Source organism: Mangifera indica, chromosome 1, assembly GCF_011075055.1.
Source record: "Mangifera indica cultivar Alphonso chromosome 1, CATAS_Mindica_2.1, whole genome shotgun sequence".
Classification (NCBI taxonomy): domain Eukaryota; kingdom Viridiplantae; phylum Streptophyta; class Magnoliopsida; order Sapindales; family Anacardiaceae; genus Mangifera; species Mangifera indica.
The window spans coordinates 2,803,897-2,827,830 of record NC_058137.1 but is presented as its reverse complement, the minus strand read 5'-3'; the positions used below and the strand labels follow the sequence as shown (position 1 = coordinate 2,827,830).

The 23,934-nt window shown below is 32.8% G+C and overlaps 5 protein-coding genes across 6 annotated transcripts; 3 read left to right on the top strand and 2 right to left on the bottom strand.

The window, feature by feature from the left end:
- Nucleotides 1-1,586: 1,586 nt before the first annotated feature.
- On the top strand, nucleotides 1,587-3,791 carry LOC123210958 (peroxidase 21). The gene is made up of 5 exons (XM_044629458.1): nucleotides 1,587-1,689; nucleotides 1,902-2,050; nucleotides 2,148-2,336; nucleotides 2,432-2,597; nucleotides 3,238-3,791. Exons 1-5 carry the CDS (start codon nucleotides 1,614-1,616, stop codon nucleotides 3,642-3,644), a joined length of 987 nt encoding a protein of 328 aa, XP_044485393.1. The 5' UTR covers nucleotides 1,587-1,613; the 3' UTR covers nucleotides 3,645-3,791.
- A 3,116-nt stretch (nucleotides 3,792-6,907) lies between these two features.
- Nucleotides 6,908-9,366, top strand: LOC123209037 (L-type lectin-domain containing receptor kinase VIII.1). The gene has a single exon (XM_044626749.1). The coding sequence runs from the start codon at nucleotides 7,013-7,015 to the stop codon at nucleotides 9,176-9,178; it is 2,166 nt and encodes a 721-aa protein (XP_044482684.1). The 5' UTR covers nucleotides 6,908-7,012; the 3' UTR covers nucleotides 9,179-9,366.
- A 4,663-nt stretch (nucleotides 9,367-14,029) lies between these two features.
- Nucleotides 14,030-16,567, top strand: LOC123220780 (DNA-binding protein S1FA-like). Of its 2 annotated transcripts, none has more exons than XM_044643378.1 (2): nucleotides 14,030-14,166; nucleotides 16,154-16,567. In XM_044643378.1, exons 1-2 carry the CDS (start codon nucleotides 14,137-14,139, stop codon nucleotides 16,367-16,369), a joined length of 246 nt encoding a protein of 81 aa, XP_044499313.1. In that variant the 5' UTR covers nucleotides 14,030-14,136; the 3' UTR covers nucleotides 16,370-16,567. The 2 variants fall into 2 exon arrangements, with proteins under 2 accessions (XP_044499313.1, XP_044499309.1); XM_044643374.1 differs by having other exon boundaries at nucleotides 14,034-14,190.
- A 407-nt stretch (nucleotides 16,568-16,974) lies between these two features.
- On the bottom strand, nucleotides 16,975-19,576 carry LOC123220771 (cell number regulator 8). Its single transcript, XM_044643366.1, has 3 exons — nucleotides 19,107-19,576; nucleotides 18,242-18,444; nucleotides 16,975-17,480 (listed from the first exon to the last, which is right to left on the bottom strand). The coding sequence occupies exons 1-3, from the start codon at nucleotides 19,423-19,425 to the stop codon at nucleotides 17,241-17,243; spliced, it is 762 nt and encodes a 253-aa protein (XP_044499301.1). The 5' UTR covers nucleotides 19,426-19,576; the 3' UTR covers nucleotides 16,975-17,240.
- A 3,046-nt stretch (nucleotides 19,577-22,622) lies between these two features.
- Nucleotides 22,623-23,625, bottom strand: LOC123194297. The gene is made up of 3 exons (XM_044607468.1): nucleotides 23,366-23,625; nucleotides 23,090-23,280; nucleotides 22,623-22,703 (listed from the first exon to the last, which is right to left on the bottom strand). Exons 1-3 carry the CDS (start codon nucleotides 23,439-23,441, stop codon nucleotides 22,683-22,685), a joined length of 288 nt encoding a protein of 95 aa, XP_044463403.1. The 5' UTR covers nucleotides 23,442-23,625; the 3' UTR covers nucleotides 22,623-22,682.
- Between the last annotated feature and the right edge of the window lie 309 nt (nucleotides 23,626-23,934).

Below are 23,934 nucleotides of genomic sequence, written 5' to 3'. Positions count from 1 at the left end.
AATTTTTATAATTTAATTATTTTATTTTTTAAAAGACGTATAATACGATACGATATTTGATATAAAAGATTAGAATTTTGATATACAATGTTATACACATTTGATTTCCATGCCTAATACATTTTAGGGCATCACATGATTAAATTGATGAAAGCAAATGAATATATATAAGACTTTGTTTTATATGAAAAAGGAGTTGGGTTGTTGAATTTAATCTAATGATTAGGTGAGTTATAGTTCTATATGACTCTTCAGCATGAAAATCTTGCAAGGAGAACCAAAAAAATCCAAAAACACCGCCGCGGCCGCCGCCGCCGCCGCCTATGGCTACCACGCTTCAATTAACAATTCACTAAAAAAGGAGAGAGATTGATTCCTCTAGTTTTCTCCTTATTATTAAATATGCCATTAATGATAAAAACCCAAAAGTCTTCTCTATAAGATCATAATCCATTCTATACATGAATCCATGATCTAAGGATAATTATGAAATTAATAAAGATGAGCTTAAAAGATTATGTCCTAGGGTCCAAATCAAGGTTTCCCTTGACCAAAAACAAAAATTCAAGGCTTATCCTCAGATAGGTTTTTTAATCAATTGTATTGAAGAAAAAATTTATGAGCTAACAACAAGAAATGGGATGGCATCTTCAAAGGAATCGCCTTTGTTTGTGGCTATTAGTGCGAGTAATTGCTGGAAACTTGTGGCTAATTTGCATCAGAAGATTATGCGCACATTCATCTCCACTTAACCACTTTTAAGTATCATCTTCACTGCATATTTATTTGACTTTAATCTTCTTCCCACTTTGATATTCAGTAGTTTCAACTTAATAAACACAAAATTTAATAGCAAAACATCTTTATATATTCGGCTGCCCCAAAGCCAAAATACTACGACCTCTATGTTGGATGAATTGAGTTAAAAAAATTTTATTTGAATTAGATTATCTTTTTAAAATTGAATTAAACATATTAAATATATGAAACCCTAAATCTAATAATTGACTTTACGGTCGTTTCAAATTTCAATTTGGTATTTGAGATCCTCGTAATGATTTTCTTAATGTTGGTATAATTAGTGTTTAATTCCATTGAAATTATCATTGGAAGGTGACACGACATGGCACTCCGTATTTTGAGGCCGGAAATTTTTTCAAGAACATATTTTAACTAATATAATTTATAACATTTTTTATATTACAAGTAAAGTCTTTAATTATAATATTTAACCCCTGCTCAACTAATAACAAACTCTTGGTTTATAATGCTGAACTAACAGAGGGATTGTTTGTCGTCTAGTTATCTTTTCTCTTAGTTGTTCTAATTCGTCATTTATTCTAGAAATTCAACTGTATATTCAAATGAGATTGCTCAGATATATGAATAGTGGGATGACAATTAAAGTATCATTAACTTATAAAATATTGCTAGAGATCGGCTCTAAGTAGGGACACTTGCGTCGTGGGCGTGGCGGAAACCACCGAAAGGTCAAAGAAAGTGGCCTAGTGGAAGCTGCAAATTCATTTGGCACTTGAAGAAGCACTCACTATATAAGCCTTCCTCTGGTTCATACAAGAAGCCAAGAAGCAGCTGATAACTTTGCTTAAGAGATGGCCAGTAATAGGTTTCATCATTTCTCAGGCTTCGTCTTTCTCTTCTTGTCGTTTTTCTTGCAGCTTCATTCTGGTACCATTCTTTTATCCAAATATATATATATATGCATGAACATATGGTGGCCCATTGGTTTTGTCTTTGCATTATTTATTGCTCTTTAAGACGTTAACTCAATTTTGGCAAGCTTTATATTTTATAAGTTGCATGCATGTTTTAGATATTAACAGAAAAAAAAAAAAAGACTGAATTAAATACGTTTTAAACTTCTCCTGTTTTTGACACAGGCAAGAGCGAGCTGCAGAATAATTACTACACGGAAAGTTGCCCAAACGCCGAGGAAATCATCAAACAAGAAGTCATAAACTTATACAATAAACACGGAAACACCGCTGTTTCCTGGGTTAGAAATCTCTTCCACGATTGCGTTGTAAAGGTAGTTTGATCTTCAATATCTTCCTGTTTGTAAATTAAACGCATTCATCAGCCATAAGATGGCTGACAAAATAATAAGCATATTTATAACAATGCAGTCATGCGATGCATCTCTCTTTTTGGAGACTGTAAATGGTACCGAATCAGAGCAGGCCTCCGATAGGAGCTTCGGCATGAGAAATTTTAAGTATGTGAAGACAATCAAAGATGCTCTTGAACAAGAATGTCCCATGACAGTTTCTTGTGCGGATATCGTCGCTCTTTCTGCAAGAGATGGGATTGTCATGGTACTGTGATCAAATCTGAAAAAAAATTTCAAAAATCAATTGATTTAGTAAAGAATAAATGTTGAAAGGGATATATGCTTTGGGGTTGTTAACAGTTAGGTGGACCAAGAATTGAAATGAAGACGGGGCGGAGAGATAGCAAAGAAAGCTATTTAACGGAGGTAGATAGCTCAATCCCTAATCACAATGATAGCATATCCTCGGTGCTTTCTCGCTTTCAATCCATTGGCATTGATGTTGAAGGCACCGTTGCCTTATTAGGTATTTTACCAACCCAATACTTTGACTAGTATTTTTTTTCCTACTTAATTTTATGTGAAGGCAAGAAGAGGCCAGATAGGCTAATGGTGCAACCAGGGGTGGACACGGTCCGAGTTTAAGCACACTTTGACTTGATTTCGATTCAAATTAAAAACAATTTAATTTGAATTGGACAAGCCAAAATTATGGATAGTATCAATTTGAATCGGATAAAAAAAATTCAAGTTTAAACCAATACTTCAGATTTATGATTTAGTTTAATTTAAATTGATACTTTACGTTGATTATTTGAATCCATAGCTGGGATTTATGATTTGAGTTTATAACTTACCAATAAAATAATATCATTTTATCTATTAATATATAAAATCATTAATTCAAATCAAATTAATTCAAAAAATTTAACCTATCAATTTAAATTATAAATTTTAATTTATTCAAATCATAAAATTGATTATCGATTTGAGTTAAATATCCTTTAATTTAAGTTTAGTTTAATTTTAAAAACAAATTAAATATTTCATTATAAATTTAATTTGAATTTAACTAAAATAAATTTAAATTAAATTAAATTGAGTCGAGCCAGTATGGTTGAGATCCAGACAAAAGCGCAACATCTAAAAATGGTTTCCTTGTGCAGGAGCTCACTCAGTAGGACGTGTTCACTGCGTGAATCTCGTGCAGAGGCTGTATCCGACCGTCGACCCGACTCTGGACCCAGAATACGCCGCGTACTTGAAAGGAAGGTGTCCCACCCCAGATCCCGATCCAAAGGCTGTGCTTTATGCAAGGAATGACCGAGAAACGCCCATGATTATTGACAACAATTACTACAAGAACGTGCTCAACCACAAGGGACTGCTCATAATAGATCAACAGTTGGCTTCTGATCCAACAACTTTACCTTATGTGGAAAAGATGGCTGATGATAATGGCTATTTCCAGGACCAATTCTCCAGGGCCATACTGTTATTATCGGAGAATTCTCCGCTTACCGGAGACGAAGGAGAAATAAGAAGAGATTGCCGCTATGTGAATAGCAATTAACAAAGTTACAGATCAATGTCTCTCAGCATATGTAAAATGAAAAACAAAACCTGCAATAATGTTTGCAGAAATTTGCAAATAAAAACTATGTTATCATGGCGAAATTATCAAAAATTTAATTTGAAATGGTAATATAAGTTTTTATAACAATTTTGTCCTTTCCTTTTTGTCTAATAAATTAATAAATGAGCCTTTTTCAAGTGAGAAGAAAGTTCTTTCAATAGTAAAGTTTTTAAATCATAAAATAATTTATTTAAATTTTTGAAAATAATTTTTTAAATTTGCCCCTAAAAAATTAAAATAAAAAATCGTAATGCATAAAAACTATCATAAATAATAGAGAGGGATAAAAATAAAGCATTTTGTGTATTATAATAATAAATTATTAATGGTGGATTTGAGTTGTGTTTGACTCAGATTTGAATTTTTGTTCTATTGTATTTACTATGTTACTAATATTATTTATTTTATTTTGTTAATTATCTTTTGAAAAATTATTTAAACTCAAATTAAATATAAAATAATGGAACAAAATTGAAGTCTATTATTATTTTAATCAATAATAATTAATGATATGACAAAAGAAGTAATTGGGCCACGTCAGAAGCCTTTGGGCCTTCTGCCACATGTGTTCAGCCCCCATCTGACATGAATTTGTCTAAAAAGGTTTTGTCATTACTCATTAATACTAAATAATGTCACATAAAGTGAGCTGTGTGCCTGAGCTGAAGCTACAATCTACCAGTACACTACCGAACGTGTCCGCACCCATCGTCTCTCCTCAACCGTCCGATCAAAGCAAGACAATTTACAATGATTAAATGTCTCGCGCATGTCCACCTAACGATGGCTCCACCACATGCACATATTTTAAATCAACGGTACAGAACTCTACAGTCCACTGCAGTAATCGTACACTAGAGATTAAACTCTCAACTTGACAAACTCTCAATCCCACGCGAAATGCTGTTTTGTGGGCGCATTATGTTAAGGATTACGTGGCAAGGGATCGCGATAGGTTGCGTGGCAAAGTAGGCGTACAGCTCATTCGTTGAAGCATTTTACGAGAGTAAAAATTGTATGCGGACTCGAGACTGTATTAAATCTAACTGAGTTGGGTTTTTTTGTCGACTCAGTCACGTGAATTTTGTACTGTTTAAGTCTACGCTTTTCGCTTATTCTTATCTTCATTTGTCTGGTTTCTGATCGGTTGAAACCACAAGCTCACGCGCGAACCGCGCTCCAGAAGCTCTGTTGAAGCACAATGTGGAATGTGTAGAATATTTTATTTGGAATATTGATTAAATTAGATTTTTTTTGGGGATTGGGATCGATAAAAAATAGGCGAAAGAATTATTCCCACCTAAAGTATGCGGTATTTCTTTTCACCCTTTAACTTTGAAAATTATATTTATCCATCCATATACTATTAAAGTTAACATAACTTTTACTCTTAAAATTTTATTTTATTTTCTTCTGTAAACCCTAAAAACTTATAATTTTTTCTCTCACTCAAATTTTAAAAAATCACATTTCTCCTCCTTGAGTTTTTTCAATATTCGATCATTCTCTTTGATGTCATCATCAGTTGACTCATTCTTTTGATAATTTTTTTTTCAACGGTTTGTCTCAATAAAACTCTAACCATTCCAACGACAAAGAGGAGATCAATCGTTAATATTCATGTTACATTCAGCTCTACAATTTCTAATCAACCACATATAAACAATGAGAGATTGAAAATGGAAAAGCTCAAGGAAGAGAGAGAGAGAGATCAAAATGAGGTAGAGAAGATGACAAATTGGTATTAGAACTAAAAAAACCAATTCTCAAATATTTTTAACCAGATATGCAAACTAAATTTTCGAATCAGTTTGGTTAGCATATAACATAAACACCCTTGCCCTCAACAAAATTGCACATTATAATTGGCTTAACACTTGCATAACTACTAAAAATGTTATTTATATAATTAATAAAAGATAGTCCAAACTTTATTATGATTCAAAACATTGAATTTATATCGCATATATTAATATCAATTGTGTACTTAAAATGTACACAGGTAATATTGTTAAAATAATGATCAAAATTTATATATCAAGTTAAATTACCGAGGTGGTCGGATACCAAATTAATACATGAATAATACAAATACTCTAAGATAGTTTCTCCTTGTACAACATGTCTTTGATATAATTTGGGTTTTACATGTCTTTGAGACAATTTGGTGATATTAAAAATCACTAAAAATAGACTTCCTTGCAATTTCAATTGAAATTCCAATTCTATGGTAAAGTGTTTTCACAATGAGCATTGATTTTAAAAGTGAGGTGAACGATTCCAAATACATGAAAATTTCAGAAATTAGAATTAGAACTAATCAGCTTCTGAAAATTAAAACTGAAACTTGAAACCAACCCTGTAGGTTCCGGGTCTTACCCGATACCTATAATTTACAAAAAACAAAAAATTAATTTTTTTAAAAAAGCATACCTTTTGAACTTGAAAACTTGGGAATAAATTTAACACTTCATTATGTTGAAATCTGAATATCTCAAGGTTTCAATTGAAAGAACCAATCATTTTAATTGAAAAATAAATAAATAAAGGTACCTGCTGCTAGTAATAATACAGATTTCAGTCGCTTTCCATTAATCCTGTTTCCGTAGAACACTTGATAAATAACTAAATTAGAAGTGAAACCTACTCACAGTAGGATAGTTTTGGATAAAAATTTGAGCCGAAAACTGGATATCCAATTATTTTAGTTTCTGATCGATTCTTTGCTTACCCTTAATTAAAACTAGTTGGAATTAAAATTATAGCTTTAATTTTTCAATTGAAGATGAAGTCTAATTGATTGAATTTTTAAATCATACAAAATGGAAATGTGTTTGTATTTTAGGTAACAAAAATACCTTTTTAACCTTTACATCTATACACGTAAATTCTAACAAAAAGTGCAAAAATATAGTTTTAGAGTTAAAAGGATGAAAAATTTTATCAAGTCAAAGAACAGATAGGGTAGGGCCTTTTATTAATGTCCCTGGGCAATGGAGCGTGCAGTTCACGCATCGTGCTGCCTAGAAGTATTTGATAAAGTGGCTGGGAAAGAAAAGAATAAGAAAATAAAAAAGTTTCCTTTATCGCCCAAAAATAACCGTTACAAAGGGACACGTGTCGAAAAATCAATCCACCTGTCTTCTTCATCTATCCTTTGGATTCTCCATCCCTTCTTTCATAAGTTGGTTGTTCCGTTTTTAAGGCAAAGAATACAATCAATCCTTCTCTCTTTTTCTCAATTATCTCGAAAACTAAATCCTGTCTTCTTCATCTTACAAATGAGCCTTAACCAATACTGAACAATGTCACTGCTTTACCGCAATCTTTCACACATTATTACACTACTTTATCATCTCTGTTTCATCTGTTGTCTCTTCAACAACGTGGTAATTACATTCTCCACAACTGAATTCGACTTCGGAACTTTAACTTTAAGTAGCTTAAAGCTTCTTGGCGATGCCCACTTGAATAATGGCAGCGTCAGACTCACTCGGGACCTCCCCGTTCCCTACTCTGGCACCGGAAAAGTCTTTTATTCACAACCCGTCAGATTCCGGGAAGCGGGTACCCACTCTCCGGCGAGTTTTTCTACCTTCTTTTCGTTCTCGATCTCGAACCTTAACCCGTCTTCGATAGGCGCCGGGCTTGCATTCGTGATATCGCCGGACGATGACACGCTGGGCTCGGCTGGCGGCTCGCTTGGGCTTCTCGATGACAGGGGACTCGCCATGGGGTTCGTGGCTGTGGAGTTTGACACTTTGATGGATGTTGAATTTAAAGACATTAACGGAAACCATGTGGGTTTAGATCTGAACAGTATGGTTTCGACTCAGGTTGGTGATTTAAGTGCTGTAAATATCGATCTTAAAAGCGGTGATCTTGTGAATTCTTGGATTGAATATGACGGGTTGACTCGGGTTTTTAATATTTCGGTTTCGTATTCGAATTTGAAGCCCAAGGTCCCGATTTTATCCTTCAGTCTTGATCTGGATCAGTACGTAAATGATGTTATGTACGTTGGGTTTTCTGGGTCTACTCAAGGAAGCACAGAGATTCACAGTATTGATTGGTGGAGTTTTAGCTCTTCGTTTGAGTCAAATTCTGGTTCCGGGTCAACTTCTTCACCGCCGCCTCCAACGACTAATTTGATGAATCCAACGGCTAATTCGGTGAAGTCTCCACCGCCGTCATTGGCTCCTTCGGGCTCTGATTCTATTGCAAGTACTACAGAGAAGAGTAGTAAGTCTTCATCTTGTCATAACCAGCTCTGCAAGCAAGGTCCAGGGGCGGTGGCAGGGGTTGTTACGGCTAGTGCTTTCTTTTTAGCCATTTTCGCCGGTATCCTTGTGTGGTTTTTCTCTAAGAGATATAAAAATGTGAAGAAATCAGAGTCTTTTGCTTCGGAAGTTATCAGAATGCCTAAAGAATTTAGTTACAGAGAGCTCAAATCGGCCACAAAATGCTTCAATGTCAATAGAATCATCGGCCATGGCGCATTTGGAACCGTATATAAAGGCATTTTGCCAGAGAATGGCGACATTGTTGCGGTGAAAAGATGTAGTCATAACAGTCAAGGAAAGAACGAGTTCTTATCAGAATTGTCTATAATTGGGAGTCTTAGGCATCGAAATCTTGTTCGGCTTCAAGGCTGGTGCCATGAGAAGGGTGAAATTCTGTTAGTTTACGATTTAATGCCTAATGGAAGTCTTGATAAAGCTTTGTTTGAAGAAGCAAGATCACCTCTGCCATGGCCGCATAGACGAAAAATTCTACTCGGTGTGGCCTCTGCTCTGGCTTATTTACATCAAGAATGTGAAAACCAGGTGATTCATAGAGATATTAAGACGAGCAATATAATGTTAGATGAAGGGTTCAACGCAAGATTAGGAGACTTTGGCTTGGCGAGGCAAGTTGAGCATGACAAGTCCCCTGATGCAACAGTTGCAGCAGGAACAATGGGGTACTTAGCCCCTGAATATCTTTTAACCGGACGGGCTACGGAGAAAACCGATGTGTTCAGCTATGGCGCGGTTGTTCTCGAGGTGGCCAGCGGAAGAAGACCGATTGAGAAAGATGTAAATGCAGGGGTTGGCACCAAAGGTGGAGGAGTATGCAGCAATTTGGTTGAGTGGGTGTGGAGTTTACACAGCGAAGGGAGATTGTTGACAGCAGCCGATGCAAGGCTGGAGGCACACTTTGACGAGGACGAGATGCGGCAGGTGCTTTTGGTCGGGCTAGCTTGTTCGCACCCTGACCCCTTTGCTAGACCCACCATGAGAAATGTGGTTCAGATGCTGGAGGGTGAAAGTGAGGTCCCAATTGTGCCCAGAACAAAACCTTCAATGAGTTTCAGCACTACTCATTTACTCTTAAGTTTGCAAGACAGTGTCTCCGACTGCAATGGCATGATCACCATCTCCACTTCCTCGTCAGAAAACGATATCAACGATATTGTTCATATCGTCTGATCAATCATCAACAACATCATCAAAGGGTCAAAGATTAATCAATCCATATACATATTCGTTTGTTCAATTATTATGTATGTATCTATGTAGAACACAATAACAATGTAATGTATGACTTAGGCTGCAATTTTTTTTGTATCAATTATGAGTTTTACACTACAATTATCCTCACAGCTGTTGAAGTGGAAGTCATTATCTTGATTTGATTGGATTGATTTTTTTTTAACGGAAAAACTTTATTTGAGACTTATAATATTGAAAGGTTATGGGAGAGATTTGGATTTTTGTTCTTATGTTTAAAATCGCTTTCTTTGGTCACTCATAACATTCAGTTGGCGATTGGATTGATTTGTATCTTGGAAGGGTGGATGGTTGATTTCACAAGCAATGTGTCTTGATAGTCAAAAGCAGAACGCATGAGTTTGAGTAGAGGCATGGTAAAGTATAGTAGTGGCGAAGAAAAGGGTGTGCATATTTATTATAAGCCCCTTTTCATAGACGTGTTTGGAGGTTGGTGTTGGTTTGGTAGTGGAAATCGAGCAACAAAAGCAATGAATTAATTCTTTCTTCATATAATTTCCAACACTACTTATTTATTTTTTCCCAATTATTTCCACTTCTCTTTTTAGTTCATTTTCTCACCACCATCAATAACTATGCTCTCTATACTGAGCATTGGTGAAAGAATAATTATTGTAAGATGTGGGTTCGTTGTTGAAAATGTAAATTAAGAGTAGATTCAAATTGAATTAAGTTTAAATATCCCTTAACTCAAGTTTAATTCGAATTTAATGAATCAAAATTAGACATAATTTGAATTTGATTCGAATAAAAATATTTAGTTTGAATTTATGGCTCATATTTGTGATACGAGTTTACAGTTTATTGACAAAACAATATTATTTTATTTAATAATATACAAAATAATTTTATTTTGATAATTGTTTCAAATCATCAGAAGTCATATTCAAATTGAATTAAACTATTTTTCAATTAACACGCTAAATCAAAATGAATTTCTTTTAATATAAGTTTGATTTGATTTTAAAAATAATTTAATTTTTTAATCTAAACTCAATTCAATTTTAAATTAAATAAATAAGAGTTGAGTGGTACTGAGCTAACCAATTTTCAAAATTGAAGAAACTCGATTCAGGTCTAACTCGGATTGTAAATTCTAAAGTACTTTGCAGAAAATTTTGCTTCTATAAGGGGGAATAACGCAATAAAGGAGAAAGCGGCGTTCGGATGCCGGGTTTACATCACGTCTATCTATCGACATTTATTAACGAATTCTAATGCAAATCGCTGCTCGTGTGGCTAATTTGATTGTAACAGACAAATAAAATAGCAATAAATCAAATTTGCGACAAAATTAATATTTAATATATAATACGCTTTTCTTTTTCCAGTTTAGGATGGAATATATTCTGCTGCACGTGAACCTCTTCAAGGTAGATTTTATGGGCGGGACTGCTCACGTTCACACAAATTTCCCCGCACCATGCTCTGGCTGTCACAGACACCGGTTCAGTGATGCGACAGCGATTGTTGAAAGTCAATAAAATGTATAAAAATTATGAATTTATAAGTCACCAATTCATCATTATAAATGGGAAATTAAAAATTTTGTCGTCTTTTGTATAAATTTATCATTTTTTATAATATTAAACGTTTATATTATTAAATATATATATATATATATATATATATATATATATATATATATATATATATATATATATAAAATATCAAAACTACTTTTATTTTCAAGTTTGAGTTGGTGAAGCCATTAAATTAAGGTTGGCGGGGCACCCAAGTTTTGGCAATATGGCCAAGGTTTGGAGACCTCACCAACCTATTGTTGTCTAATTTATATTTATAAATCCTAAACTAAATCAGAATCAATAAATCAAGTGTGATTTTTATTCCCAAACTCTAACTCTAAATGTTATAAAATAATGTATCTATCATCAATAATTTATGAATCATGTCATAATCTGAAAAAAAATAATTAGCGAGTTTTCAATAATTCATATTTAGGTTTTATGTAATTCGATTTTTAGATTATCAATTATAAAAGTTGATTCACGAATAAACAATGACAAAGTTAAGGGGTCAAACATCAACAGTAATGCAAAGTATTTTTAAGACTTAACAATTATTGAAATATAAATGTTTAAGTGTTCAAACATATTATATTTTTATAAAAACGCTCACTTTTTATAGTAAAATTTTTTATAACGTTTATAAATATTTTTGGAATATTAATTAAAATAGTTAAAAATATAAAATATCTAAAATATTCTTAGATTTTATATTCACTCAACCAAGACTCACTCTATTAAACATAAACTCATCTAATTAAGACATAAAACTCACCCATTCACTTAATCCAAATTGAGATATGAGATGTAAATGTGAAATTTTTTAATAATTTTAACCGTTAGAAGGTTGGTTGATTGGCTAAGTACCCAACTAATCAATTTATTTTTAAAAAATTAGTTAATAAATATTTGGTTAGATGTTTAGTCAATCGACCAATCTATTCAATTAATCCCAAATTTTAGAATTTTCTCTTTTTTAAAACAAAATCAAAATAAAAATACTATATTTATATAATAAAAAATATTTTATATATAAAAAATTACTATTTTGATTAATATCTCAATATTGATGTAATTTCATAAATCTCAATGCAACTTAATAAAGGGACTATAAATAATGGAAAATTATTGACAAGGAGAGACGTATTGTCTTATTTTGTCTTATAGTTAAACTTATTACACATAATTAAACCACTTTTTTCGCTTTGCCTTTTCCTTTCTCAAAGCAAGGAATCGTAAACCAAAAAAAAATTAATAAAAGCTTTCTCCGATCACAGCCCAATAAAATTTTCAGGACGTGGCGAGAAAAGTTCTTCAGAGCAGAGTTTTTTAATTGGGAATCTTGTCAGCATTACAATTAATTGATACAAATGTGATTAAATTATGTTTAAATTATAAAGGAGATTAGGATTCAGATATACATCGTTAATTAATGTATAATTAGATATTAATTGAAATGGGAAGTGGGCTTTGGGCGATTAAAAAGTTTTACCAAATTGATAATGACATTTCTGATAAAAAGTCGGGGAGATGTCTTCAATAATTTGGCTTTTTATGTTGATTTTCTAAAGCGTCTTTGTTTGAGAATTGGGCCTGCTTCTGTGGTTGTTGACTTGTTGTTCTCAAACAGCCTTTCCGTTCGACGTCGTTTGGGTGTCTAAACCATTTGTAATTTGTCGGCACATTTAGTGCAGTTTAATTTTCTACGTTCTTAGTCATTTTTCATGGAAAATTTCATGTCATGTATGATGAATTTGTTCTTGAGAGACATTTAAGTAAATTTCTTAATTGCCCTCTTGCTTACAGGAATTTTTAATAATTTTAGGGTATAATACGTCCAAACAGAATAATAGTTTGACATAAGTCGAATCCAATGTGATTTATTATATTTATACGTTACATTAAATTAAGATTTGTGATATCATTTAAAATCTCTTTAATTTGGTCATGCCACACATTTAATAGGTTTAATTCATTATTTTACATATTTTAATTATTATAATTTAATAAAATTATGTTAGATCAGTCTATAAGTGTAGTTCAAATAAGAATGACAATAAATTAAATAGAGACCGAATATGTTAATCTTGTCTCTATTTTCGATACCAAAATGATGAAAAATCTCAATCCTCTCTTTATGTAGAGAACTCCTCTTTCCCCTCCCCAGCTTCGCAGAAAAATTCTACACACTTTTTCTTTCTCTTCCCACAAGAAAAATAATAAAATATATATTAGAATTTATAATATATTTATAATAATTTAAAACTTTTTAAGGTAATTCAATATATAAAAATTTAGAGGATATGAAAAGAAAGAGAGAAACCAAGGAGATGATAAATTAATGATATATATATCCTTGTTCCATCTCAAACTGTAAAGATTTTAATTATTTCTGTCATCATCTTTATCAGAGAGTCTTTTTCTCGTTTGAAGAGAGGTGGGTCAAATACCCGATTTTACATGCTAAATTGTAATTTCTAATCCCAAAGCCCCTAACAAAGCCCGCATAATTTCATAGCTTTGCAAGACCCATAATCTTGTAGACTTTGTCAAAGTAAGGGGCTTTGATTGTGCCGGGTTGAACCAACCCCCTTACATGTGTATAATTAGGAAGACATTTTTCAACATATTGCTAGACATTTAAAAATATTCGGCGTATAAAGTAATGAAAATTGATTTATATCAGTCAAATGAATGAAATATTCAATACACACCATCAAATATTTAAAACAGGCGACAGTCCGTACAGATTGACAACTTGTTTTGTTTGGCATGTCACTGTCCTCTACCATCCTGGCTTATCTTTCTAAGTTATTTCTTTTATTTAATTGTTATTCCATCATTGTCCTTCTAATCTTCCGGCTGATAAATGCCAATAGCCCATCACAATTGCCATTTTACTCTTAGTTTCTCTTATCAATAAAATTATATATATTTAATTAAATATTTAAATAATACATTATCATATAATTAAACATATATTATTTAAATATTTAAAATTGAGCACATATAATATTGTTTTTTTCAAATTTCACGTGGGTCAAAACTTTTGTTTTGATTCTAAAATTGATCAGATAAACAAGTTTCACATAGGCCTGGCCCAAGGACTAGCAATTGGTGAGGCCCAGACAGTCAGACCAATTTCAGAAAATCAATGGGCCTTACTGAATTCTTAACGGCTCAATATGAGGTGGCCAACAGATCGGCCCAAGAAAAGGATTAGAAAGCCAGATTCTCTGCTATAAAGTCTCAGATTTTCATTTCCTCGTTTTAGATCCAAAAAAGCACACTTTTGGTTTCTGGAATTTTCTCTAGTACATTTTGATTTGGTGCAGTGATTTTATAGCTGCTATGGATGACGACTTCGAGTTCGCCGATAAGGTCCCTCCCTCATTTGATAGCATGGTATTAATTTTTAATTCTATTATCTTCTCTGAAGTATCTGCTGATCCTCGATATCTGTTTTTTAGAATTTGATTTTCGTTTTTAATTCCGAGATCTAGCTCTTTATAATTGTTGCTGACTTACTTTGACTTGATCTATTGCTTTTAGCCACTTCTTTCTTATAATGATCGAACTTCAGTTCTGTGCATGAATTGCATGTTGATTTCTGAGAATTCCGATGATACTAGATGAATTTGATATCTGATAGCCGTTTTTATAACTGTTTCCCGAAAAATATTTTAATTTTTCTGTTAATTGATATATGTTTTTATGCATGTGTTCCTCGTTTTGCTTGAAATGCGTTATTTTGATTGGATTGAGTCTTTGTGAATGTTTGACATAGCCAGCAGCTATGTGGCATTGGTCCATCATTTAATTCTAGATTTTGTTCCAAATCAAAATTTTCCTGTACTTTTAAGCTTAGTCGATGCACACCCAGAGGAGCGCTAGTCTTTTTTCGATTCACAATTTAACATCAAGCCTTTGGTTTGGAAAAGGAAGAGACATTGACAATTGTCAAAAATGGCGTTTAATTGAGAGTTTTCAGCAATCAGGAGCAACTGTTTTATGCATTTCTTGAAACCTCCCACGGTCCCACGTAGAGTTGAGAGGTTCAAAACCTACCTGAGGTATTTTCATCTTTTAGGTCCAGTTGTGGTCATTGTTTCCAATCAAATGCACACATTCTATGTTGAATTAACTCCATCAGAGATAGAACCAATCAATTTATACAAGAAAAATGTAATCTTTGTTTTAGACTTTGAAAACTACTTTGGGATTGTTAACCAAAACACCTCATTTAAGTTATCTAAGTTGGTGGATCATTTATAACTTGACTATTTTTTACTTTTTGATTCCTTTTTTGGTCTTTTTTTGAAGGTTAGTTTGACTTGTCCGAATTACAATAAACACATCAGAGGTGTTATTGACCAGTTCTTAAGCCATGACTGTTGGTTGAATCTGTCTTTTGTGGATTTATACTTCAATATTGTTCACATCCTTAATTTTGAATTTTTTTAAAAATAAAATCAGACGTTCTAAATTACCTTGATAATTATCCAATCTAACTAACAAGCTAATTGAAAAAGACAAATGGGGATTTATATTAAAACTAATTTAAGCTCATTTCACACAAATTTGGTCAAATTAATTTATATTAGATGAGATTGGAAAGACCAAAAACTTCTTTATTCCTAAATTTACTTTTTAAAGTTTTACAGGTAAGTAATTGTATCATCCCAGTTTCTTTTACATAGAATGGTCTTTTATAAAAAGAGAATTATCTCTATCTTGTTTTGGTTAATCTATACTTAAACCTGGCAAAGTGTTTTACTTATCCCTAGTTTTCTCATTTCCTTTTGCAAATTTTGTTTTGATTGTATGGTTTAGTCACTTTTCATTAATTACATGTCTTCTTTCATAGGAATTGTAAATTTTAAATTAATTTTCGTTTAATTGTGACTCTTCATCTGAATTTCTATCTCCATTGCTGGTTAATATTACTGCTGGATAGAATGTTGAATAGGTATTAAACACACTGAATCTTTTCAAATGGATGTTAGATAGTTTTGCTCGAGTTGTGAGATGATTCTGTAGACATTTTTGTGGTTTATAATTGAACCCGGCTTCTAGTCTTCTAGAGTGCTAGTATCAAATTGATAAAAAAATTCTCGCACAGAGAATTGTGTATGATCTTTTGCCCCCTTAGGATTCTATTTCTCTCAAAATATGTGGCATGCTGACTGTAATATGGTTACAACAATATGTACAAGAATTACACTCTGTTGCTAATACTGTTCATCAACGCTCAAGGCAGTTGATTCTTTCAGAATACAGATGTGATTAGTTGCATTTATGTTTCCTTATTGACTTGTTGTCTAACGTGTACTGATGTAAACATCTCTTGTTTTTTGATGGGTAATAGCAAGATGCGGTTAAGAATGCTGAAGCCAAAGGGTTCAATCCAGGATTGATAGTGCTGCTAGTTGTAGTGGGGCTGTTGTTGATATTTCTCGTAGGCAATTATTTACTGTACATGTATGCGCAGAAGAACCTACCCCCGAAAAAGAAGAAGCCGGTCTCCAAGAAGAAGATGAAAAAAGAAAGACTGAAGCAAGGTGTCTCAGCACCAGGAGAGTAAAAAATTTAACAATGTTTTGGTTCCCCTCCGTGTTAAACTATCTCTGTTCAGAAATTTTCTCCAGATTTGGTGTCAAGAGAGTTGTTGGGTTATTACTGTGTATTTTTTTAAATTTATTGGTTAGAAATTTTATGTCATTATTAGACGTTAACCCTATACTTGGGTAGACTAGGAGGTTAAAATGCTGTTTTTCTAACATATGCGTGTTGATTTTTTCTCAAATCTTAATGTTTGCATGCTTCAGTAATTTAGATTTACCTCCCTCGCCAATGAAAAAATGTTTAGAAGGGCCGACGATGACTAAACTTCTTGGAGTTGTACCCTTTGCAAGGCAGTCTGATTCTTCAACCAAATCAAAAGTGCACAAAATTTACTCGGGAGACACAGGCAATGAAGGGAGACATGTAATCATGAACAGCCCTAAGTCCAATGAGTGATTCAGTTTTCAATACGTACAGCTAGCCATCACCAGTGCAACTAAACCACAATATTGTGAGCAATAACCGATGTGACTTCATCTCCACACAGCGTGTCAACATTTCTTTTCATTCACTTTCGCAATTGAAATTGAGAAAATGCATGGGCCTAAAACCTTGCAACTAGAATGATGGCTAAGAAACCCAAGATATGCACTTTCACCATAACATTAATAGTGTGAATACAAGTCTCTCAGCAACACGATAACAAACACAACATAATCAAAGTCTCTGCAAATGCATCACATATTATTTATACTAGGTCGATCAAACCACTAGGATACAAGTAAGGCAATAACATAATTGTACTATGCCACACCCCATTAAAATATATATATAGACATGATAGAAATCCTTCATGGCGAGTTGGGTCACGATGACAAGTAAGAGTGTCCTCAGGCTCCACGACCCATGCTCTGTTCCCCTGGAGGAATCATAACCAACACAGGCTCAGCATTGAACCCAGGATGAGGCAACCTTCGACGAAGCTCACGACCTTCTTGGCAAAGAGCACATGGGTGACAGAAGAAATGACTTGCAAAATCACAAGCTGACTCACATTGCTCACGTTGCATGTCATCTTCCACACAGCTTCCGCAACACCCACATGACCTGTGAAGTGCTTCAAAGCTACCCTGTTTATAACCAGAAGTTGAAACAGAAAACATCAATTAACACATTCTTCTACCGTTTCTTTGGTTATGCACATTCCTTATCACTTCATTCTCCATCATAAAAAGTATAATAATTACAAGATAAATATACAAGCAATGAAGTCCAATATCATCAGAATGTTAAAGCAAACCCAGAACAAAGTAATGTTGGCTCTTGAAAGCCAATCAAGTTACAGACAACAATGATCTAGAGTAATATTATACCTTACTGCAAGGACAAACAGTGTTGCAATCTCAAGTACTTTAAATGATTTTACTTCAACCGAACTAGAGCTAAATAATGCAGAAAATGTCGAGTCCACAAAATTGTTAGGCCAATCATCAAAATTTCTGGTAGTGAATAAAAAATGGTACACTGAAATTGAAGGACATATTAAAACAATTTGTAAGGCATGATAAGCTGTAAAAAGTGTATCACCGTTATCTGAAACAAACAAGCTCAAAAGTGTAGTACACAAATTCGAGACGAAAAATTTGTAGGAAAAATAAAAGCCAACCCATCACCTGTCACAATCAATCAGTGAAAGTTTAAAGAAAATGTCGGTCCTAAAGTAATTTGAGACAAGAAGATTTTACATGCAAAAGGAAAATAAGAATGAAGATGAATTATTCATAAGATGATAGCAAAGAAGGAATAATTTATGAAAATCTAAGAAATATAAAAAAGAAACCCAAGTAGATAGTAACTTAGGAGGTGGAGGACAGATGGAAAAGTAACTTGCCTCCAGGTTAAACTTCCTGCGAATAGCTGTACGGCTAGGATATGAAAACCAAGGAGCCAGGAAATTCGAACCAAAGAAGAATTTTTCAATCAGGCAGAGACCAGCGTAAGACACACAGTGATTTGCAAAGGTCCCAGGAGCAGAACCAAGCCTCTCCACATTGCCTCCATACAGCACACATGGCGCCATGCATCCAAGAAGACCTAGCCAGATATCACAATTAACCGTCAAAAGATACCAGCCAAGCAACATTTAGGCATTGGAAATTTGAAAACAAATTAAAGCTAATTTCTATACCCAAACTCTAAATTCATTAGCTGTAAAATTTCTTGGAACAAAATGCCTGTATGAAGAATAAATGCCATGGAAACTAAAGCAATGGAATTCTTGGTAAAAACTATAATTTAAGCAAGCCTTAGACTAAGAAATTAACATATACTCATCACCATTTTGAAATATGAACCCAGATTGCAATCAAACACACACCGAAAAATTTATATAAAATATAAAAAACGTAACAAGTAATATTTTTCCCAGTTACCACAATCAACAACATCTAAATTGCATATGATCACAAATTTGATAGTTAGTCATCGTCACGCATGCAAGAAAGCAACTGAACATCCTGCTTTCAACCAAGCTATTTGTCTTAACAAATCTCATTATCGTCAGCGCCTATTTTACTTTCCCTTGAGTGGTATTCTTTCAATTTTGTACTTAATAATAACAATTAAACAACAAAGACCCATATTCAATTTTTCCCAAAATCTAATCAATCAAATAACCTAATATTTAAAAACCATTTCGGCAAAATTTCCAAAATTCACAATAAAAAACAAGATCAAGACCATAAAGAATCACTCACAAACTTCAAGATCGCTGCTGCAAAATTCATCATTGCGACCAAGGCAACAGCAGAGAGAAGAGTCCCACTGGGTACGGCCCATGGGCTCCCCCATCACACTCCCGTGAGCCAAAGGCATCCCATTCGCGGTCCAACCGTACACACCGAATTCCGGCGCCACAGATTCAGATCTCCCAGCTGGAGAATATCTGTCAACGCTCGACTTCTTCTCATTCTTGGCTTCTTCTACCACCTGCCTCTCCAAAAGAGGAGTCGACTCAGAATCAACGGCGCCGTTGTCGTTGTCGTTGTTGTTGCTGTTCTTGTGATTGTTCGCCATGTTCTGCTTCTTTGGATGGATCTGCTGAGAAACGAAATGTGATGATTTTCCCTTCCTTTTCAATTTTTTGTAAGAAAATTTGTCTTCGTTGACGTGGAGACAAAACCAAGGCGTGGTCGTCGCGGTTTACTCAATGTAGACACGCTTTAGCGTGTGATTTAGTAGGTGGCAATAATCCGATGGTCCTTGATTGATATCTTAATTTAATAAAACTTCTAATAAATATAGCTGATAATTACCAGGAAGCCAACGCGTCGTCGTACCCGAAGTATTAGGGATTAACCAATTAGGTGTTAACGACGTTAATCCCTATTAGGTGTAATTAAATAATAAATATTTTCCTTTTTTAATTATTAAAAATGACAATTTTTACAAATTTCACTCGATTTTCCCGCCTTAGTGGCGAAAATACCCGTAAGTAAAAATGATCAATTTTCTCATATTCCATCTTTACATCGGAAACCTCACCATATCTCCTTAATTTCTAACTTCATATTTACCTCAACGTGAAATCTTGCTTTTTCATGTTTCATTTCACAGTCAATAGAAACCGAAACCTCTCGCACGCAAACTTCAATCTCCTATTCTTCCCTTCAAGCTCATCTCACGTGAAATTTGACTTGGAAATTGGGAAATTGTCGTTCGGAAATTTCCTTCGAAGAAAGGAAAAATTTATCTTCTGTTTTTAACTTAATTTTAAAAATTAATAAATTTTTAATTTAATTTTTTAAAAAAAAAAATTTTTACAATTACCCCACCAAAATTTAAAATATTATACCTACACTCTAAAAAATTTATTTTTTTTCGACGATGGTTATTCTGGATGATTCACTTTGATGCCTTGTCTACTTATCACCAACACCTCTTTTATTTCTTTGGTGATTTTTTAGTGTGAAAACCATCAAAAATTCAATTAAAATGACCGAATTTGTCGCACATATCTTTACGATAAATTGCACAAATCTATTTAAAATAGCTATACATCACAACTTGATTGGATGATATCACACGGATCTAGATAAAAAAACTTGATTATACAAATAATTTGCAGAGTCTACTTGTATACCTAAAATTAGATATAAGTTTTAATATTATTTATTTATATAATTTGACCATTTTCTAAATGAGATCTGTTTTATCTATGTCTATATTGATTTGATCCAACTCGTCATTTGTGAGGCTTAACTATATCCTCATCCATGTTTTTTGTCTTGTCGAGTTGTATTGGCATAACTTCTAAACCTTGATCCTACATAGCTGAAATTCTCACCAGTCAACTCATGAATTATGATATGAAAAACACTTAAAAGGGTGTTTGATTTGGGTAATAAAAAATTACCTTAAAGATAGATTATTTCGAAGATTACTAGATATAAATGATTACTATGTTTGATAAAATTTGATAAGTATAAATAACTATTGTGTTTGGTTAAAAGTAATAAAAAAATACTAGTAAATTATTTTACTTAAATGTCTTTGAATATAATTATTTTTAAATATTTTTTTATATTATTTGTTATATTAATTAAAATAAATTTATTTTTGTCTCAAAAAATTAATAAATAATAATATAATTATAATAAAATCAAGATTACCTTAGTAATCTTTTAATATCTAAGATGAAAGTGGTAATCAGATTACCACTTATATTATCTACTACGTCAGCATTCATAATAAAAAATTATTGTAATATTTTATTACTGATAAATCAAACAATGTAATAAAATATAGATTACCAAAATAATTTTTAAATTATGGAATCAAACGGTCCCTTAATTTATAAATTTCTTTACCATGATGATCCACCCATCAAAACAATTACCAAAAATTGATTAAATTAATGATAGATATATTAAATGGGTTGGGCCAACCTATTACGGCCCCATGAAGGCATGACCCGTAAGTCTTAGGTCTTGAGATTTTGTTAAGTCAATTCGATATGAAAGCTCACTAAATAGTAGATTTTGACATAATCTGATATGTAAACTCAATAAACCATATTAGGATAGATATGATCCGATTCGATTTAACCCACCATCACATCTAAGTGAGGAGATGATTCACTAACATTGATAAACAATTATATAATGTTAAATTAATCATGGTGGTCATGAAATTTGTTTTTTTTTTTTTTTTCTGTTTGGTGGGTTATAGAAGAAAATATGTTCTTCTTGAAGCTCCACTTGCCGGTTGGACAGTCAATTGAAAAGTAGATCACTCTGTAGTTCCTTCTTTCTCGAGTAACAAATTTATAGGCATTAATTCATAGGATGACCATATCTATTTGTTTTTGTTCCCTCAATTGCCTCCAATATCTTTATTTCAGATTTATGATGTTACTTATTTTACATGTGTCCCACACATGCCCAACTCTATCACTCTAATTCTTTATTTGCTATCCACAATTAACTAGTTTAAATTAATTTCACCAATAATATTATTAATTATTTGACTAAGTGTTAAATAAAGAAAAATCCCCATCTACTCACATATTCAAATCACAAATAAACAATGAATATATATTAAATTAATCATATCGAATAAGATAAATCTCAAATTCAATAATCGATCTCATAACCATTAAATCAGATAAGTTAAAAATTTAATTTTGATATGTCGTCAGATAATATTTGAATTCATATTCTCTTATATATAGAGTTTCTTATTTTATCACTTAAACAATCTCTTGGAGGTGCAAACGATGAATATTTGCTAAAGAGAGAATTATCAAGGGCATATTCAAGATATACTGAATTGTGTTCCTAAATTCAGGTAAATTAATGGCTTAAAATTTCCACTTATAACAATAATCAAATTAATTATTAATATTAGTCCAATATCACAACATTCATTCACATTTACAAGCACTGACAAATCACTGAAATTTTACCAAGATTTTTCAAACATCTCTCTCATAATTTTTTACATTTCTTCTTAAGTGTCTACATAGAGAACAACTCTATATATATATATATATATATATATATATATAATTAATGGCTTAAAATTTCCACTTATAACAATAATCAAATTAATTATTAATATTAGTCCAATATCACAACATTCATTCACATTTACAAGCACTGACAAATCACTGAAATTTTACCAAGATTTTTCAAAATCTCTCTCATAATTTTTTACATTTCTTCTTAAGTGTCTACATAGAGAACAACTCTATATATATATATATATATATATATATATATATATTTATTTATTTTAGTAAAATCAAAATCAAATCCGCTTCCAAAACTTCTCTACCCATGAATTTTCCTTCCCTGCAAAACAAAAACAAAACCAAAATATTCAAGTCTAAAAATAATCAACCAAATTACTCAATTTTCCCTTTCCCCACCTCAAATTGCCAAGCTTCTTCCATGACAAATGATTTCAATTCCCTCCCAAAACCTATCGAATTACTCTGTCAACTAATTCAACTTACAAATCTCTTATAAGTATAGGTTAAAGGGTAATGTTATATATATTTAATTTTAAATACTTAATTAAAAATTCAGATGATACATCATTAGATGGTGATGCTTTCAAATCTAAGGTAAATAGATGGTCTTGGAAACACACTAGCATGTAATTTCATGCAGTTGTGGAAAGATGAAAATCACATCACAACTAGTGAAAGTGAATTTCCCATAATTAATAATCTTACATTTGCTAGTGTGTTTCGGCCACCAGCACCGCCCTGAGAGCCGTTGGATTCGGGAAGCGCCACCCCCCTTTCACGATGAATCATAGGCTTCTTACGATGAGGACGATCCGGCGGAGGACTTGAAGAGTGCGTCTCTGGCCCTCTATAATCGATCTCATAAACATCTGATGAACCCCTCTCCATCGACCCACCTTCATTAAAAACACCACCATATTATCAACATTAACAACCCTGGAACCATGCAATAAAAATATAATAACATGCAGTTTAATTTACCCATTGAAAATTGAGACTGAGCGAGGAAGACGAGAAGAAGAAGAAAGAGAGTGATGAAGGAAGACTTGAAGTCCATGGAAGAAGAAGCAACCGAAGCTGATTGAAAAATGAGTTTGGTATTGGTATTGTTGCTGGTTTATTTATAAAAAGGCCTTGATTCATTCACAGAAAAAGCACAGGAATGAAAATGAAACGGTCATAATCGACACAGCAATACGTTATGAGGTAAAGATTGAGATGGGTTGCGTTGGAACATTTATGAAGTCTGACCATACCAGTACCTAAATAATGCCCCTGGAGCTCATTTTCATTAATTTTTTTTATTAAATTAAATTAAATTTGGTGTGCAGGGCAGGCAGGACCATGCATGTGGATTATTGAGATGTCGTATTAAGCACTGGGGCATCCTATTTCCTTGCTTGTCTGGCTCTGGCATCGACTTCACATTCCTCTCACATTCTTTCATTTCTTTTCTGTTTCTTCTTCTTCTTTCTTCTTCTTATTAATCAAGTTTCTTATTACAAACTATTCAATTCATAATAATATTTTAAAATATATGAAAGTTAGAA

Excerpts from the sequence above, each read along its gene's own strand:
- LOC123210958 (XM_044629458.1), top strand. The coding sequence starts at position 1,614 with ATGGCCAGTAATAGGTTTCATCATTTCTCAGGCTTCGTCTTTCTCTTC. Across the intron at positions 2,337-2,431 it reads CAAGAGATGGGATTGTCATG|TTAGGTGGACCAAGAATTGA; the intron begins GTACTGTGATCA and ends GGTTGTTAACAG. Across the intron at positions 2,598-3,237 it reads AGGCACCGTTGCCTTATTAG|GAGCTCACTCAGTAGGACGT; the intron begins GTATTTTACCAA and ends TTCCTTGTGCAG.
- LOC123220780 (XM_044643374.1), top strand. The coding sequence starts at position 14,137 with ATGGATGACGACTTCGAGTTCGCCGATAAGGTCCCTCCCTCATTTGAT. Across the intron at positions 14,191-16,153 it reads CTCCCTCATTTGATAGCATG|CAAGATGCGGTTAAGAATGC; the intron begins GTATTAATTTTT and ends GATGGGTAATAG.
- LOC123209037 (XM_044626749.1), top strand. The coding sequence starts at position 7,013 with ATGTCACTGCTTTACCGCAATCTTTCACACATTATTACACTACTTTAT.
- LOC123194297 (XM_044607468.1), bottom strand. The coding sequence starts at position 23,441 with ATGGACTTCAAGTCTTCCTTCATCACTCTCTTTCTTCTTCTTCTCGTC. Across the intron at positions 23,281-23,365 it reads TCAGTCTCAATTTTCAATGG|GTGGGTCGATGGAGAGGGGT; the intron begins GTAAATTAAACT and ends TTTTTAATGAAG. Across the intron at positions 22,704-23,089 it reads GCCGAAACACACTAGCAAAT|GGAAGGAAAATTCATGGGTA; the intron begins GTAAGATTATTA and ends TTTGTTTTGCAG.
- LOC123220771 (XM_044643366.1), bottom strand. The coding sequence starts at position 19,425 with ATGGCGAACAATCACAAGAACAGCAACAACAACGACAACGACAACGGC. Across the intron at positions 18,445-19,106 it reads CAGCAGCGATCTTGAAGTTT|GTCTTCTTGGATGCATGGCG; the intron begins GTGAGTGATTCT and ends ATATCTGGCTAG. Across the intron at positions 17,481-18,241 it reads GCAGGAAGTTTAACCTGGAG|GGTAGCTTTGAAGCACTTCA; the intron begins GCAAGTTACTTT and ends GGTTATAAACAG.